This window comes from Trichoderma citrinoviride (genome assembly GCF_003025115.1).
Source record: "Trichoderma citrinoviride strain TUCIM 6016 unplaced genomic scaffold BBK36scaffold_23, whole genome shotgun sequence".
NCBI classification, from domain to species: Eukaryota; Fungi; Ascomycota; class Sordariomycetes; order Hypocreales; family Hypocreaceae; genus Trichoderma; species Trichoderma citrinoviride.
This window is the reverse complement of record NW_020194731.1, coordinates 125,968-144,249: the sequence shown is the minus strand read 5'-3', so window position 1 is coordinate 144,249 and position 18,282 is coordinate 125,968. Positions and strand designations below refer to the sequence as shown.

The 18,282-nt window shown below is 49.1% G+C and overlaps 4 protein-coding genes across 4 annotated transcripts; 1 reads left to right on the top strand and 3 right to left on the bottom strand.

The window, feature by feature from the left end:
• Positions 1 to 568: 568 nt before the first annotated feature.
• On the bottom strand, positions 569 to 1,372 carry BBK36DRAFT_1131009 (hypothetical protein; the record flags this gene model as incomplete). The annotated part of the gene is made up of 3 exons (XM_024891904.1): positions 569 to 929; positions 1,023 to 1,288; positions 1,346 to 1,372. 3 exons carry the CDS (start codon positions 1,370 to 1,372, stop codon positions 569 to 571), a joined length of 654 nt encoding a protein of 217 aa, XP_024745074.1.
• Positions 1,373 to 2,508: 1,136 nt separating this feature from the next.
• Positions 2,509 to 3,585, bottom strand: BBK36DRAFT_1131110 (NAD(P)-binding protein; the record flags this gene model as incomplete). The annotated part of the gene is made up of 1 exon (XM_024891921.1): positions 2,509 to 3,585. One exon carries the CDS (start codon positions 3,583 to 3,585, stop codon positions 2,509 to 2,511), a length of 1,077 nt encoding a protein of 358 aa, XP_024745073.1.
• A 1,396-nt stretch (positions 3,586 to 4,981) lies between these two features.
• On the bottom strand, positions 4,982 to 14,486 carry BBK36DRAFT_1131047 (hypothetical protein; the record flags this gene model as incomplete). The annotated part of the gene is made up of 4 exons (XM_024891912.1): positions 4,982 to 6,282; positions 6,340 to 11,752; positions 12,203 to 14,124; positions 14,189 to 14,486. 4 exons carry the CDS (start codon positions 14,484 to 14,486, stop codon positions 4,982 to 4,984), a joined length of 8,934 nt encoding a protein of 2,977 aa, XP_024745072.1.
• Positions 14,487 to 15,944: 1,458 nt separating this feature from the next.
• Positions 15,945 to 16,871, top strand: BBK36DRAFT_1131083 (hypothetical protein; the record flags this gene model as incomplete). The annotated part of the gene is made up of 1 exon (XM_024891917.1): positions 15,945 to 16,871. One exon carries the CDS (start codon positions 15,945 to 15,947, stop codon positions 16,869 to 16,871), a length of 927 nt encoding a protein of 308 aa, XP_024745071.1.
• Positions 16,872 to 18,282: the final 1,411 nt, after the last annotated feature.

Genomic DNA, 18,282 nt, shown 5'->3' with positions numbered 1-18,282 from the left:
GATGCAAACCGCCCAAAGGTCCTCCGTAGTTGGTGAATATCCAAAGCACATTTGCGCCACAACTGAATCCTCCACCGAAACGTGGACCGAATGAAAGCTTGCATATCAGCAGCTACCTTACTCAAACGGGCCTCACTTCAGCATTTTCGTAACATATGTCAGCCGTCCACGTGTCGTATGGCGTTGAACTCTGTTAGGCTCTAGTGCTCGGGTCGCTTTGCAGCATCCTAGCTGCAAGCTTAGTCCGTTGAGCTGGATCGGTACGCATGCATGAGCTGAGATATGTCTCAAGAAGGGCTGAGTCCTTGCCTGCAGGGAGCGAAGAGCGGGGTCTTGCGTTGAGACATTGCCTCGTTATGTACAAGCGTTGCTAATATGGAGCACATATACAAACTCATGATTTGACATTTGGGCGTGCCGAGACATCGGCGTGAATGGTTATTTGAGCCGTCATTATGGAGTGCTGGGAAATAAATCGACAGATCCAATTAATGTATTTGCTGAGCACTACATCAAATAGGCGATTTGTCCATCCTTGTACCAAACATATTATTACGCATACGACCTTCTATTGTACGAGCTCCCATTCTTCGCCATCATCGTTGCCGACTCTCCTTACGGCAGCATTGACATCATCGCCTATCTCATAACCGTCGGCTAGAAAACCCTTTTTGAAATGGCTAAAGAATATGCCACCGGCGCTCCCGCTCCCCTCAACACTTAGTTCCCCATTGCTGCTGATGCTCAGGTATTGTGCTGAATTAGTCGTGAGCGTAATGGAAATCCTATCTTTACCGATCATGACCTTCGGTTTGGTTTCGCCCTCGATCTTGATGCGGAAGCGGGTCCGACTGAATCTGCTCGCGTAGATGCGGTTGTCTTTTACCGCCCAATAGATATACGGGCTGGATTTGGACCGAATAAAGAATCTGGAAGGGTTGAACAATGTCTGTGAGATAGTGTGACACAAAAAAACGTAAAGAATGACTATAGGATAGGAGGGCTGCCGGAAACAAACGTACGTCTGGCCGCTGATGTGGTCCGTCCGTGGCTGCTGTGTAAACGCACCCATGAACCTGCCATCGCGATCATTGAGTAGGCTGTACATCAGCCGATCGTTGAATTCCGGTGCACTGTCCCAAACAAGGCCGTGGTTGAATGAGTAGTAATCCGGTGCAAGTCGGTTCCATTGAACGCCCGCCTTCTCAGACACCACCCGCCACCATTCATCAATTGTCTCGGGGTCAGGAGCGGCCACAATATAGCGATAGTGAGGCTCAGAAGGCGTCTAATGCGAAGGTTAGATTGTATTGCCTGGCATCTTGAGGTGCTTGCATCCACTGACGTATTTTATTAATGCGTAATAGACCATCGTGCTATTGGGTTGTTAGATGTAGAAATTATATCTTCGACTGATGAAGGCAAACACGACAATTTAAATATAAATAACAAACAGTACTCTTACCTTGTAGATTCACATACTAATATATATAAGTTAACTAACGCCTTTCTGGGGCAAGCTCTTGGGAAATTAACGACGCATGTTTTGAGAACTGCTAATAATAATGTAACACGATTCAGACTATTTGACCGGCATGGGGCCGTTCTGTGGGGGTGGATGCCTGGGCATTTGATCCTAAAACAGACACGCAAAAAGAATGTCATGCGTTGAGATTGCCCGTTGGGCACATATGTAAGGCATTATGGCTTTAGCTTAGACAGCACGTAGACTATTGTAAGATCCACTTGAAAGAATAGATGACCTGAATGGGGATTACAGCTTATGTGATACTCCGGAGCCAGAGATTTGGCTGCCGGAGCTGCCAGGACAAGTAGAAGACCAGCCCAAGAGCTGTGAATATTGCAGCCCAGGCCATTGCTGCTTTCTGGAGGATTATCTCTGTAACCTTATCTCTTGCTGCGGCTTCATTACATATAGAAATTGCTCCGTGGAGATTGGTTTGCTTGAGAACTTGCAGAGAGGATCCTGTCCAGATGCAAGCTCTACCTCAAGCAGACGTTCCTTAGGAACAGTGTTACATACGTATTCATTATGTTTTTCAATTCAAAGCAGGTTATATTTGCTGCCAGGTCTGTCTTTAGCCCTGCAAAGCATTATTGATGGCGGCTTGATTTATGAATAGGAGCCAAGGCTGTATCTTACGCCTCAAAGAACCCTCGAGCTGTGTCCACAAACTATCGAGCACTAGGAAGTGGCATTATGATGTATCCCATGACTTTGCTGCCTGCGTTATCGGCCACTGTTTTTTAAAAAGCTTTTCCAGCAAGCGGTTTGATGGCGTGTCACAAGAATAAGTTTCATTTCCGGATACAATTCCATAAGGTCTGGAATGGAGTCAATCGCAGTAACGTCTGTTGCTCTAACAAAGCCCGCAAATACGTCTTACAACGCCTTTAACAACTGAGCGTGATTGCCCTCACGCCGATAAAGTCCCAGTTCGTGAAATAGGTACCTGAGAAACAGTCTTTAAGTTCCAGTATCTGTCATCACATAGAGCCAAGTCCCTTGACGATGCTACTGACCCTGTCTTCGACAGCAGTAAAATTAGTATTCCCCCGAGCTAGCGCTGCCTCGTAAGCCCATCGATAGACAGTCAAGTTTTCCGAGAACAATGGGCGAAGATCGGTCCATCCGGTAGTCCGGCGAATGCTCTCGCTGCTAACCCACTGGCTGAAATTGAAAACAAGATGCAGCCCTTCAGGGAATGATGCGGGAGCATCAGCTGGAAACACAAATTCTACGCCCTCCTCAAACCCATACTCCTTTGCCAAAGCCTCTCCCACTTCCTGCACTGTCTCATACCTGTGACCGGATATGTTGAACGTCTTCCCGGCAATTGCAGATCGATCGGCGTGCTCCGCAACCGCGAGATAGGCCAACCCGCAGTCGTCGACGTGGGTCGCATGCATGATGTTGTTAGGGTTCGCCGGAATCTTTAGTCTCCTGGACCCTGCTGCGGCTTCCATTGCAACCCAAGACAGCATGACACCGTAGTAGCTGCTGCTGCGGCCATATAGGCTCGTCGGTCGAAGGAGGACAGCATCAAAAACGTCGACGTAGTCGAATATACGAAGGCAGCTTTCGGTTCTTTGTCGGAGGAGAACTGGAGGATTGGTGGGTGATGCTTCAGTGTGCGGAACAAGAGCAGAAGCTCCATGTGCTTCCGTTGTTCCGTAATCCTTGCAGCCAGACGACCAGAGAACCAAGGAGCGGACACCACTCTGTTTGCTTCTCTCAGCCAAGGTCTTGACTAGCAGCATGACCTCATTAAAGTGATCTGCATATCCCGATAGGTTCTCAGTGCAGCTGACGATAGCGTCAAAAACGGTCGCCTTTTCATACACAGAGCCTAGGAAGCTGAGCTCATTGAATGTCCCCACTACCGGTATAACTTCAGTCGCCATCAGGTCCTGAACTGCCTCAGGTTTGCGAACAAGGCCGAAAGTTCTCCAACCGGCTCCAACAAACGCTCGGCACACGGCAGCGCCTATGTACCCGTTTGCTCCCGTTACAAACACGGTACGTGGCCGGCCAGATGTACCCGAAGGCGGTTCGACGACCATAGTGAGGTTGACTGGACGTAGATCACGAAATAATGGCGAGGATCCTTTCCTCTCTTTCGGCTTACAGGGGAATTTGAAAGCGTGGGACGTCTCAGAAATAGCCCGTCTGTGGTGTGGTGTGTTTCAAATAGCAGAGTGGTTGCCTCCCTTGATGCGGCCGGGTGTGCCTTGAGAAGCTATATAAGAACTTCTAGTTGCTCATGCACTATCCAATGCACAGCCCGCCTCGTCTACGACATACCTTGACAATCTCGAGTCCGAACCTTTAGACCAGGAACCGGACCTCGGCAGATTGGTCAGCGCCGGTGTGGTTGACATCACGGACATTTCTTTTCCTTTATACGTACGGAGTATCATCCGACACTATTGCGTCCGATTGGCCCGGTTATACAAGATGCAGGGCGAGATATCGATTCCCTGGAGTCGGGCGGCATGGTTCGCCAATAGCCATTCTGGTCTTTATCAGTCTATTGACGATGAAATGGTGGAAGACTATGGATACGTAACGTGCTAGAACTTGTATTTGAGCCCGTTTCAGAGGCTTTTGCTACATCATGCGGTGTGGTGATGGTTTTATAAAGCTTTCAATAATTGAGACGGCTTAATCCTGCACCTCACTCTGCCTCGGGAGCTAATTTCTGGCCTTCAGAGTCGTCTCTACTTCTGGTTTTTAGATTAGAGTTGGATTCCTCTCATTTAATGTTTTGTGGCCATATCTGAAACTCTACCTCCTTCATATGAAGCATACGCTTACAAATTGTGCCTTCCCATGGAAGTGGCCTGATGAGATTAATCCGCTGACGGGATTATGTGGTTCGATGGGTCAAGTTCGCTGCATTAATAATTGCGTCCGTTCTCTACTCCGTATCTATATATTGGCTGCGGGGTGTAGTCCCTAATAGCTGAACAGGTCCTTGGCGCCAAAACGGGCGATGAAGGAATAACAAAAAGGGTCCTGGCGGGGAGACATTGTTGTACTGGGTGAGCTTGATGTTAGCACTGGAGCTTATTACAAACCCACCTCCGAAACCATTACCGGGAATTGGCCGAAGACAAGAACTTATCGAGGTCCTATTCCTATTGGAAGGCCGGTTGTAAGTATCTTTTTTTCCCCTTGAACAATTCTGGCTGTGAGGGGTGTTGATGATTGGAGTTGCACAAACGTCTTCCCGTTGTGGGGGCAATACTAGTCGTATTCGAAAGGGTTCCTCTTGGTTCTGAGTGAGGCATGTCAAAAGCGTTGTGGTAAGTACCCTGCATGTTCTTAGCAGCAACATAGCCCACAAGCAATTGGGAAGCCTAATCTATGTTGAATATCACTTAGTCCATATATGCTGTATAATGCTATAATAACGCAATCAATTGGCAAGTAGAAGGCAATCATCGAATAACACCACTACGACATTTCCTTTTCTTCGTCGAAATCTGCTTGCCGTAACAATATCCCGTCCAGAATCTTGCCCATATGGGTCTTATCAATTACCTCACAATTTCGCCGTATCTTCATCAGCACCTTGAGAAACGGGACGGGACTCCTCTTGAAAGCAGACTTGTTGATGATATCGCCACTAACTGTGCCGGGCGGAATAAAGCCGTCTGGTCCAAGGACAACCTCATCGTCCGGAAGGTCTCGTGCCAGACCAAGCATGTCGCATAACGTGGCGTACTCATCGAATGACGATAAATACAGCTGGCCAGCAAATATGTCCAGCTCAATCATCATGCCCTGCGGAAGCGTAGGCTTTCTCTCTTGCGGAGGTACCGTATACAGTGTCAGCCTGTCTAACGGTTCGAATGCGTGATTGGTCCTTGGGGCATAGAGGTGTAATGTAACCATTTTGCAAGTCTCGATCCTTCTAAGCAGTTGATGCGCCTCGAATGGACTGATGATGGCGAGTCGATCGATGACATCATTTGCGTCCTTGCTTGTCAAAATCCATTGCACGGGACGCTGGAAGAGGTCTGTAACGTTATCGAGAGCTTCGTTCATCATGACTGTTGCGCAATAGTCTTGAGTTGCCCATATGCTGCTTGGATAGTCGCTCACGTCAAGATGCTCAGCAGCTGAAGTTTCCGAGAGTGAGTAAAATGCAGGCTTGAAGGCGGTGAAATTTGTGGGAAACTTTCCATGCTCAACAAAATGCACAAGATCATCATGACAAAAATGTGCGCGAGGTTCGACCTGCGGAGGTAATTCAACTTCCCGTTCCCTCTCTGTCTCGGGAGAAAGTTCTCTCTCTTGTTCTTCCTGAAGAGAGGAGCTGTGAAATTCCTTTAACCCAAATTCTTGACAACGGTTCTCGAATTCAACCCTCATCTCTGGACCGGCGCGTTGGACCAGTTGGGACGATTTCAATGCAGATCGTGGACGATATCGGACTTCGAGACTCTGAGCTTCAGCCTCGAGGAACTTCTTAGCCCAAACCGTGTGGTCGTAGGAGCTATCAAGCAGAGTGCTCTGTTCCCATAGAGCATCCTGCTCGTAGAATCGAACGCCTTGAGTCAGCCACAAGGGGACAGTTCGTCTTAGATCCAGCCAAGTCTCAGAGATGGTCCAACAGAGCACATCTGATACCGTGATTTTTCCCGGGCTTGACGACTCAGGATCTTGCCGCATCAAGATCTTCTGTTCAATTTCTCGGGGAATGCAGAAGACTACTGACTGCCCTTTCCCGAGTTTCCGCATCCTCATACAAGCTAGTACATGCGTTAGCAAATGTTCCACTCAATGCCACCTCACTATTATCGTAATACCTTGCACGAGCTTATCCTTTGTCAAGTTTGCGCCCAATGTTACCGCCGCCTGGTAGTCAGAAGGGAGGCGGAGATCTGTGCCCCTCGTATGGGCTTCGTCGAGAAACACCAGGCACTGATCCAGCTGTGAAGCAAACGGTGATAATTGAAGAGGCTCAACTTTGCCCGATTTATCGATCACCGTCAGCTCGTCAGCGTCATTGAAGAAGACAACAGCTTGAACGGAGATCTTGTCTTTGATGCTGTCGAGCCACTTTCGGGCAAACTGCAGGTTATCCAGTTCAATAATCTGCGCGCCAACGTCGAGGATCACTCGGGTTCTCGGTCCCATTTCAGACACCATCTCCAGAAGTGAGTCGGACCCCAGAGCAAACCCTCTCGACGTCTCCGACATCAGCCTGATCCCATTTTCAGGTCTAAGCAGATATTCCAGCACCAAGGCATTCGTGTGGTTTTGTGCTGGAATATCGAGTTGTTTGATAGCCAAAGGGAGCACATATCTTGAGTCATTGGTGCCACTGAATCCAGTTGTCGAGTTGGCTTTCTTCTTGGCCAGGTCCCAGCCAGAGGCAGACAACTTGTGGGGAAATTCTCTAGACTCTTTTGCAAACACAATGCGCGAAAGGAAATAGTCGATGGCGCCTTTGGAGTAGCGAAGCATTGGGAAGATGCTTCCGATACATTGCGCGCGATCACGTATATTGACACCAGTCAAATGTTGAAATGCGCGAGGCAATTGCGGCGCCGTGCGGACCCAAGCACTGTATTCGAGATCAGCGTTGTCAGATCTGATGAGATGATCGAGCGTCTCAAAAAGGTCTTGATCTTTAAGGCCGCTGTAATAGTAGCTGAGGCATGTGAGCAGTATGACGACGTCTGGCTGGCTGAATTCCGACCGTGGCGTGGGATTATCTTTGGCTCGAAATGGCACGGCCAGCCGGGTTTTCGTCTCACGATTAGCGTCCGTCCCATAGTCGACTCTCCACCGTTTCTGGCCGAAAGCAAAGGCCAAAATGCCGCCTGCAAAGAGGCCTCGGAGAAGAAGGATGTAGTGTCTTGTACTCTCCCCCCAGTATGCACTTTCTTCAACGGCACTGATTTCCTGTGGCGTAGGGCTGCTGTAAGTGATATACCGATATACGGCATCTCTTACGTGCTTGGGCTGCCGTGCAATAGAGAGTCCAGTGATCCCAGTGCAGCAAATGGAGTGAGCGAGACGACTGAGTACGGCCAGCTCCGCATCAGAACGCAGGATTCGTATCCTCGGAAATCTCCCCAGATACTGGTCACCAATTTCCAGCGACTCCGAGAAGGAATCCTTCTTCAACTCTAGGCAGACTGCAGCGAATCTGTCAAGTACCTCTTGAATCACCACCCAGCGGTCCGGAGTGTGTTCAATACTCTGCTGCAGCCCAATGGTGTAAATAAGCTCAAACTTGACGTTGAAGTTCTCATCGCTTTCGTCGACTATATCTCTTGAGGAGTGGTCAAACAGCTTTTGGGCGTTGAGCATACAGCGGCCGACTGCCTCCTTCCCGTCAATTAGGCATTCTAGCCCCATGAGCTGAAAAGAAAGTAGATGTTCTGGTTGAACTAACATGACTCCGCCCTCTCTCATAGATCGACGAGCCAATTCTTCGACCATGGCAGCTCTACCTGGATCCATGCGAATGGCTCGAGAAAACGGCATTCGAAAAATGGGGCGGTCTATCAAGCCCGAAAGCTTGGATACGAGCATTTGGTGCATCTGCTTCGCCTGCGGCTTGGCAACTACGATGCGAACGATTCGCGAACCGTTGCTGAGCGCAGTTGCGACCATAGGGACAATAACAGAAGACTTTCCTTCACCCATGTTGAGCTGCATTACGGCATTCTCGTCGTTATCCGGCGATATCATCCGCTCGGCAATTTGATGTTGCACATGCCGGATCATGATGCCGCTCTCGCACTCCAACAATAGCCACTCAGGAAATTGATGCGGGTCCCAACTATGCCCTGGATTTTGTACTTCGCGGAGGAGGTCGACGTCTTTGCCAATCAGTTGCACTAATCTCTGCGCTTGCTGAAGGGCGGTGATCGCAACTCCATACGCAACAATAGCCTTCTTCCATGCTTCGGAAAGCGACGGCCATCGACGCCGACCAAGCTGTTGAAGGAAGAATGTTGGAGAGAGCCTCGGCCAGAAACCAGCGATTCGAGCGGTTTCCTCCATCTTATTCCTTTTATCCTGCTTCTGCAAGACTGCCCCTAACAAGGCATCGTATATGCCTTGGACGTGTATATCACATTGACCCAAATGCGATTGAAACGTTGCTGCTCGCATAGACATACAGTTTTCGTTTAACATCATCTCCCGGCAGGTCCCAAGATCCGTGAGACTACGCGCCAGTTCCGAAAGATATCGTCGTTCAAAGTCAAATTTTGCCTGCCGTTTTAGATACTTCAGCATCTCCGACAGCTTGTGGTCTCCCATATCGTCAGTAGCCGTGGTAGATAGAGTAGCCAAATCCAAGGACGATTTTGTGTTTGGAATGATGGGTGGAGGCCTAGCGAACAGGTCATCGACGGATACATATCCACGAGGGCGACCAGCTGGGCCTGGGTAACACAAGGACAGCCGGCGTGACATATCCACGTTTCCAACCTGGTAGTGACTTAATCGGCTACCAAACTCTTGCAGATAACCTCTGAATTTGTAGTTATCATGCCATACCTGCCATTGTGCTCGCACCTTGACCATTGCGTCCGATACATTGATGTAGGTATGATGTAGATGGTTCTGCGGTTGTACTGGCATTGAGCAAGGCCACTGGTCAACGAGATCATCCACAAACGAACTTATGAATTCTCTCTGGTTAGAGTCAAAGGTCGCTCTCTGCCGACGCGCCGTGTCAATCGGAGATTCGCCTCGGTAGGGAGTTATGGCCTCTTCCGGGCATCCGGCATGGAAATCTTTCGAAGCGTGTTCAAGGATGCTCCGCAGTGTTTGGATTTTGCATTCATAGCCTTCTTTAAGGTGGTATAAGGACTCCTCGGGTAAAGGCGTTGCCGGTAGGTGCTCGGTGAGTGAAAGCATCAATAGGCTTTGGAGGACATCGCCGTCGCACTTGGTTGAATAAGCCAATGTGGTAAGCCATATCATAGCTTGATACTTATTCAACCACCCTCTGTCAGTCTGAAATGCAAAGTGTAACCTGCACCAGAATTTGTACAGAAACTCCAGCGGGTCTTGGAGCCATCGACTCCCGTATTCCATCTCCAACAAAGAAGGAACAATCCTAGTAGCGGGCGTTCCATCTTTGTGTGAAAGGAGTTGGTAAATTGAGTTAACAAAAGCATCATTAGCAGGGTGGTGCTCGAGCTTGGCGACGGCATCATGGACCTTTCGTGCGATTTGACCCGCAAGAGCCACGCGAGATGACGTCCCTCGATCTCTCGATTGATACTGAATCCCCTGAATGGTTCCATAATCTTCAGCGCCACAAAGAGAAACCTGATAGCGTGAGCACGCGTATATTTCCCGTTCAATGAGGAAATCGTCAATATCCCTCCGCGTAGTGATGCCAGACAGCTTGGGTGCATTCGGCGGATGCAGGAAGCTCAAGGCTGACACCGTCTCCAGATTGCCGCTAACAATTTTGTAGAACCGTGAATCTTGGGCCAGGAAACTCAAATCAGGATGCCAAATAACTGTCTGCATGGACCTGAGATGCTCAGGATAGAACTTCCGACTGGGCGTTAAAGCAGCAATGCCGCAGAGTATCTTAATGCTGTCTTCGGTAAGGTAGTCAATGGACCGAATCGACGCAGACTGCAGGATTGCTAGAGCCTCTTCTGTTCCAGTCCGACTCAGGAAGGGATCAGGAACACAATACGAAGTAAGCGCGTGTATATAAGCCAGGAATAGCTTGCTGTGGACAGTGGCATTGTCAACCAGGCGTCGGAGTTGGCTGTCAATTGTATACTGCAGCACACGATGAGCCGTGCCGTATTCCACACGCGCCCTTATATGCCCAGTGGAGCAATCTCGGCCGAAGCTGATATCCCCTTCAGGGATTATAGCCATTCGGTCGCCGGTCATTTGGGAGTCTTGCAATATGAGCTTGCTCTTAAATCCAACCAATGTCTCCATAGACTGGTCTGCATCAATTTGCTTTCCCCGGAACTGCCGTGATCGGATGACCGACTCGCCGTGCTTCAGGCTGAACTCGAGCTGCAGTCTCGGAATCTCGATTACAGAAGTCTTGTCGTCTGCGTTGAATAAGATATGCAGGTTCAGAAGAGAGTCAAGCGGGGAAAAGATCGTCGCTAAAAGAGCTGCAGATTCACTGTTCGGGGCAACGAGTGATGTGCTCTCACGGCGAGTGAGCTTCCAGTGGCCACCATACTGTGTCATTGTCCAGTTATCCAGACTGCGCTTCCATGGATCTTTCATCGGACAGAACTCTATGCTTTTTGTAGCATGGTTGTACCAATGGACATAGCCTCTTGCAAACGCGTGCGGCATTGACTGTTTAAATATTCGAGACGGGACAAGATCCAAAGTGGGAAGACACATCGTTGCATCTTCCAGACGAATCAACAGATCATCTTCGTCTGCCGAAGTATCTTCCACCATACCAAAATGAACAGCGTAGCCGTCAAAGGTCTTGCAGCCGCGGAAGCGCATTCCTTGAGCAGTACTTGGCATAACTTCAAGAACAAAGCGTCCAAACACCCTTTCAAAATCATGATGGGCCTCATACTCTCGAGGCAAACGAGATAAGGGACTTCCATCGATCAAAAGCGACCCACTGAGGATGTTGAAGTGAACTTTTCTGCCATTAGTCACTGTCTCAAGCCAACTGCAAGTGGAAGAAACGAGGTGCCAATCCGTGTCGCGGCGAAAATCTGGCCAATATCGGCTGATGCTGATATCGAGACAAGAGTTGCTATTCAGGAGGACCTCTTTCACAAGTATCCGGCGTGCGCGGTGCAATGTGAACACCCATCGGTCGTGCATTGTCTCATCAAGGGTTTCTCTCTCTCGCTCTTTGTGTAAAAGCCCAATGTTGTTAAAGATGTTGATAGATGCTTCTAGTAATACGGCCGCCTGCGTGGGATTGGGCAGGGTCTTAGACAGAGAGTCATTATCCAGATTGAATGTGTCGGCACATATGAGAGAAACTCGAAAGGCAATTTGAAGGAATTGAATCCTTTGGTCTTCATCTTTAGTCTCATGGGCTCTGGCCTGCAGCTTCTCCAGCCACCGAAGAGTAATTACCCTGCACTCAGTCAAGAGGCCAAGAGCTTCCTCTTTCAGACTTTGCGTAGTCGTCATCGTCACAAGACGAGCTGTGAGAAAGACAAAGACCCACAGGGAAATGTTCGACTGCCAATTTTCTCTGACGCGTGAAACGCAACCGTGAAGGCGCTCTAGTAGTTCGCGGCCAAATTTTGTATCCGACAGCCGTGTGTGCGCGTACCTTCTAATTGTAGCAGCGTCCATTGGGCCAACCTGAAGGCTAAGCTGGAGGAAGAAGATTGCCGTCTCAGGTTTGTTGAAATCAACCTCGGGCATTGCGAGCTGAGTAAGTACGCTCATCCAATGGATATGATACCCATATCGGACCGTGGCTAAAGCTTTGAACTCTCCCAAGGTCATATGGTCCGGACAAAGAGCTTGAGATGCTATCACGGCATTTGGAGTCTCCCCAGCTGGATTGTCATGCGTGTGGATGAGAAATCTGCTCATCTGCACGGACTTCGAGCTCAGTTGGAATGTACAGAGCTCGGGTAGCCGGACCGTTGTGGCGAAGCGGGCAAGGAAACTCTGCCTATGATTGTCGAAATATCGGAGTTGGAGTCCATTATTGACACAAACATCTGCTTCCGAACTGGTGGAAATATCTCTCTTTCCTCGGTGAGTGTTGACATGGGGCTTTGTGTTGGACAGAAGATGCACCCGCAAGGTGGGTTTTGTCTGGAAGAAGCTTGAAAGAGCAGAGTAAGACCGTAGAGGATAAGATGTTTCCGACCCTTCAGTGAATTGAGACTTGCTTAGAAGCAGGTCATCAATAATGAAAACTGTTGCATCACGCCATTCGCCAAAGTTCCTGGGAAGGGCCAGTTCAAAAACTGTTGCCTGAGCTTCCAGTGGTTTGCTTGAGAGTGGCCACTCGTGCACTTGTATCCGAAGTTTCACGGCTTCTGTGTGAAGCTGGCATCTTGAGCAATCTGGATGGTGTTCGGAATATGAGTATCCGTGCTCCCAGCGCAGTCTTGTTTCGCACGTCCCTTGATTGTACTGTTCCATCAACTGTGTATATTCGGCGTGAAGCTTTCGAAATTCTTCGCGCTTAGAATCCCTTTCCTTATGCGCCCACAATTCAATACGCCTCAAAAGGTCTTGATGGAGCGGAGAACGCGTAAAGTATTCCACAGGGAAAGACCCCGGTAACCCATAAGAGACCATGATTGATGGTCTACGATGTGGTCGTGCATCATCTCGTCGATGTTGGAGATAAGTCTCGGCACGATGCAGTCTCTCCATATCTTCTCGAAAGCCAAGCAATAGCGCCTGCAATACTTCGACGGGAATCTCATGCTCGTATTCTTTCAGTAGTGGAAGCGTATGTGTGGCAACTGTATCAGCTGCAATCCAAAGCTCGAGGCAGACGAGAACCATTCTGGATGTCCCTTCCGGTCGACCGTTGTACCAATGTTTCGCCAATCCATGATAGCAAGACATCAGATTGCAGATGCTGGGACAAGATGAGTTGTCATGAAGATGAGTCTTGAGCCACCCGTCGAGGTTTTCGGCCACCCACAATTCGACCATGGCGAGAACAAATGGGATTGCTTTTTCATCCGGGTCCGTTGGAATAGTCGGCATGTTTTCGTCACAATTGAAAACATCTGATGCTGGACAGAAAGATGACACCTTGCTAAGGGCATCGCGCTTCGATATAGAAGATATGAAGTCATCTAATCCCTGGGGATTGATGCACAAATCTTGGGCCATATTCAGCGTAGAGAGAGCCTTCAAGTTGAGCGTTGGCTGAGATAAGTCGCGGATCAATTGCCATCGCTCATCCATCAGATGGGAGGCTGAAGATACCGAATTATGGACTGTCGATAGCCATCTGCCGGTAGCTGGCTGCTGCAGCTTCAGGAGTCTCCGAGACACTTTAGCGGACATCATCTTGAGAGTCTCGCTGGCAGAGCCCAGGTGCGTCGCATCTCTGAGCACGCGGCTGAGAAGGAAAATCATGAAGGACTTGTAGATTTCACCTGAGCCGATAGACATGCGATTCATGGTTAGGTGAAGAGAACAGCGAACAAGGAGCCAGACAGGAGATCGTCTCCAGGGAAGCTTGCTTTGGTCCCACATGACTTCTTCCCTAGTATTCTTACTTACTCCAGGGACGGCGGTCGGATGCCCTAATCCTCGAAGGAAGCTGCTCAACAACTCCGTGACAATTCGCGGGTGGTTGGTTTCCCGTCCTTCATCATGATCTTGGTCCGCCTTTCTTGCCTTTGGAATACTCTCCTGCACTGCCTCATAACTCATCTTTGTCATGGTTTTGGCTAGGACTTCCTGGAAGGACTCATTGGTGAATGTATCGAGAGGAACGCTAATCGCAGTGGCCGGAAAGTGGCGAATGAGACGTCCTTTCGTTGCATAGACAGCTTGGTTGGTGGGAGACAGCTCAAACAGCTCGAATATTGCCACATCTCTGTCGCGTCGAAATAATACTCCCGCATTCTGCATCCTGATGTGCAACGGTACAGCAGTGTCTGGTACTCATGTAGAGTCCCTCAGTCAGTACTGCCAACATCGCAAACCTAGAGGAGAAAGAGAACTGACCAGACGAAAGAATATTTCTGAGAGTATCTCGCAATACAACTTCTCTGAGGAAACCCTCGTCATCTCTTCCAGCTTTCATATTCTCCATCATTGACATTGCGGCCCTGATAGCTCTATGGCAGCTGAGCTCTGTTTCTTGTAGGTACTCTGACAGGCTCTTAAGTACATAGTCGATCAAATCGGCCTCGTGGGTAACAGACGTATCATCTCCGCCAGGTAGTTTGGGAGGCAAGAACATGTGGTGAAAAAGGTACTCGAGCGTGGGTGCGCTCAGCACATTGGATGACCCTGTGGGCATTGCTACCGTAAGGTATTGACAATATGCAGACAAAGTTTCCTATGGCTTCTGAATGCGTTGTAGACGTAGATGAGATCTAAGTGCGCCAAGAAGACGAGGTTAGGGAAAATCTGTTCAAGGACACCTAACAGCCAGATATAAGTCAAATCCAGCTGCTCTGCTGTCAAGGTACGACGCTTTTCTTTTTCTTTCGTCACCTGGTGGTAAAGGTTGGCCTGATGTGGGAGGCCGACGGCCAGGCTGAATTCACGGTCAGGCGCAAGATGACGATTCAATCTACCTTATCTGTGGGTATGCAGCCGTACTTGTTGGGTTTGACGGCCCAACACATGTTTCTCAGAAACTTTACGGCTTGTGGATGCCAATCATTCATTTCTCTGTAACCATACAATAGGACAGCTAACATCCGAGCAATTGCACAGCCTTGCAATGCCTCATCCAGCCTGTATATCTCAGCCAATAGAATTTTCCTTTCAGATCATGACAGGAATACGTAGGCTTGTCACGACCCAACACTTTTGGTCGCGACAATGGGCCAACAGGCCAGGCGAGACAACTAGTAGATAAACATTAGTCCTCTGGACGAGGTAAATGAGACGAAAAGAGGTACAAATGCAGACCTTATGTAGAAGCCAAGATGGATACCCTGATTTAGCCTTCCATGATGCCTTGGCGCTGGGGAGGCTCGGCCTACGTACCTCTAGATTGTGTTTGTTATTGCCCGCGCACAAGGTGCAATCCGCCGTGCAAAAATGCACAGAACCGCGCGTCGCACTTCTCTTTTCCGTTCCTCACCGCCACCGTGTCTGCTCTGATACTTATTACCTAGTACTACGTTAAAGGCAAAGGAATGTCGCGTCCACCAGCTTTAAGGTACCTAGGCCAGCACTCCGCTGTACCACCCGTCATATAATGAGCAATTACCCTGAGGTACGAAAATCATGTCACACATCTCAATTTTTGAACTGGCGATAGGCAGCTTGGTTCGATGTCTTCTGCTCAGGTATATAACACCACAGGCCGATCGCTACCTCGAGATTGAAAGTATGGCCAATAGGTATGCCAAGCCTATGGTACTTACAATTTCTGTGCTTGTACTTTGTGTAGGCGGAGGGGCATTGATTTTGCCACGACGTTTTGTCCTCGTTTATTGTTAGATTGGAGTTAGGTGAAAATTGGTAATAAACAGGTGTTCTAGATATATATGTATACTGGCTGGTGTGCTCCCTCTTCGTGAAACATTTATTAGACTTGTACGTTAGTTAAAAGGATCTAGAGCAAGGTCATTGAGCCAGTGGTTTGAATCCTCCGTACCTTACGGAGTACCTACCTTGCCTGATGTTTCCAGGTTGGTTGTTTAAGTAAGCGATGTCTTACATCAAAGCGCTATAAGATGAGCTGCCTAACCCCACTCGCTCAACCGTTTTTTCCCCAATTCCACCATCATCAGTGATTACCATGGCCAGACTATATGCCATTTCTGATTTGCACCTTGCGTACCCTTTGAATGCGTCGGCATGGAACCTCCTGCAGCCCAAACCTCCTGGCGCAGGCCTTATTCTCGCAGGCGACATTGGCGAGTCAGCCACACACCTGATTAATGCCTTTGAGCGGGCCAAAGCCTGTTTTACGCATGTCTTCTGGGTCCCGGGCAACCATGAGCTCTATAGCGTCTCACCTTCGATGGCCAAGCATCCAGCTGATCGCCTTCGAGGGGAAGCGAAATATAATGCCCTGGTGGAACTGGCGCGCCAGCATGGTGTCCTGACACCCGAAGATGATTGGATGCTATGGAGACGGCCGGACGGTGTTGATGTGGTGATTGCCCTCATTTTTACACTATATGATTATTCGTTTCGGCCGGCAGACATATCTCGAGAGCAGGCACTTGAGTGGGCGATGGAGGAGAACGTGTGGGCTACCGACGAGGCCCTGTTGCACCCGGATCCATATAGCTCAAGGGACGAGTGGTGTACACAACTGTGCGACAGATGGGAGCTCAAGTTTGCCGAATACGCTAGGCGATACCCAAACTTGAAGTTTGTGATTGTAAATCACTGGCCGCTGCGGGAAGATCTGATCTACATTCCAAAGATTCCGCGCTTCACTCTGTGGTGTGGAACCAAGAGGACTCGGGATTGGGCAGAGAGCGGACATTTCGGAGCGGACTATGGAGGGGCCGAGGTGGTTGTGACTGGACATCTGCATGTCAGGCGAACTGATGTCAAAGAAGGTGTGAGGTACGAAGAGGTCAGTCTGGGGTATCCACGGCACTGGGAAAAGGCGCGGGACGCCGACAAAGGGGCCAATGAGCTGTTGAGAGAAATTCTGCCCGGGAATGGATGGGTGGAAGAGGGTCAGCGGATGTGGCGCCCACAAGGATAGCAAACCATACGCGGCCGGCGCGTGGAGAGAGACAGCATATTGGATTAGTATATCGACGTATCGGATTATCTGACTTGTCGCGTAGATTCAAAGTCGATTACCCTATCTTCTCTGGTGGATATGTTCCTCAAGAGTGCATCATGCCGGGCTCTTGGCCTACCTGGAGACGTCTACTTCTGCGTACTCAGCTGTATATACTGGTCTGAGACCATGTTCTTAGGGCCTGTTTACAAGACTCTCTGGACCATTGCTCGGTCATATCTCAGAACATTGGCAAACGTTACAGCACCAATTGCTCACAATACACTCTTGATAAACAAAGTGAGGTACTGATTATCATTCAATGTCAGTGAGCGTTGTCTTGCGCCTGTGATCTTCTACGGAATGCGGTTTCATGTCATTCGAAGGACTCCTCATGAAGCATGGATTATTGTCCTTTGCATGCACTTGAATTTCTTCACTGCATGCTAACATAGAACTAGTATCCATATACTTCGGGCCAGAGACTTTGCTCGCCAACCTACCTACTTGCGGGTGTAGACTCACGGAGCGTGGTTCACTACTGGAAGTCTACATGATTGCGCGAAATTTGAGACGGCAAGGCGTACAATTATTAGTGACTTTGGGGGGAACCTATAGGTGCAAGCCGCAAATTCGTGGATGACATGCTTCAAGTCATTTTCAAGCACTTATATATATCCGTGTTAGACCACGAGTTGCAAGTAGTCTCTCCTTAGGCATCACCGCCACTGATTTCTTGCCTGGGAAGATAGAGAGCGTTATATCAGATCGACATATCGAAACATGAGTTATTTCACAAGCTAGTATTCGAATAGCATGCTCCAATTTGCCCTGAAACAGACAGCTCACACGACCTTCATTGTAGCTGGCGCCGGCCTGGAAATCCAAAAGCGGAAGGCAACTGCACAAGCCAGGTGACTAAACCTTCGGCCAGTCATTCTGAGACAGATATTTGCAAGGGTAAGGATACATGTGATCACATGACCAAATGGGCACGAACACGCAGGAAAAGTGCTTTGTACGAGTGTACGTAGGAACCGAAGCAAGACTCCTTACACCTCGCCCTATCCAGGCTCACAGACCTCAACTAGCTAGTATCATATTGAGCCCATTTCTTTTACTGATGTTACATCGGCTGGGCCAAGACATGTAACGCTTGTACGGAGCATTTGTCGGTGCTTTCTGGACTGCCTACTCTCTACTGCAACGTACGCGGTACTCCATGCTCTGCATTTAATTTCAGAGTAAGTGGGGTCTCCACCGGCTGTTATCTTCCCTTACGTGCGAACTTCCTACTTCAGCCATTCGACGAGCTCGGATTTATCATTCACTTGAAGGCATTCATATATCCTCCGGAGATCCTACGTTACTTTCAGCTACATGAGTAGGT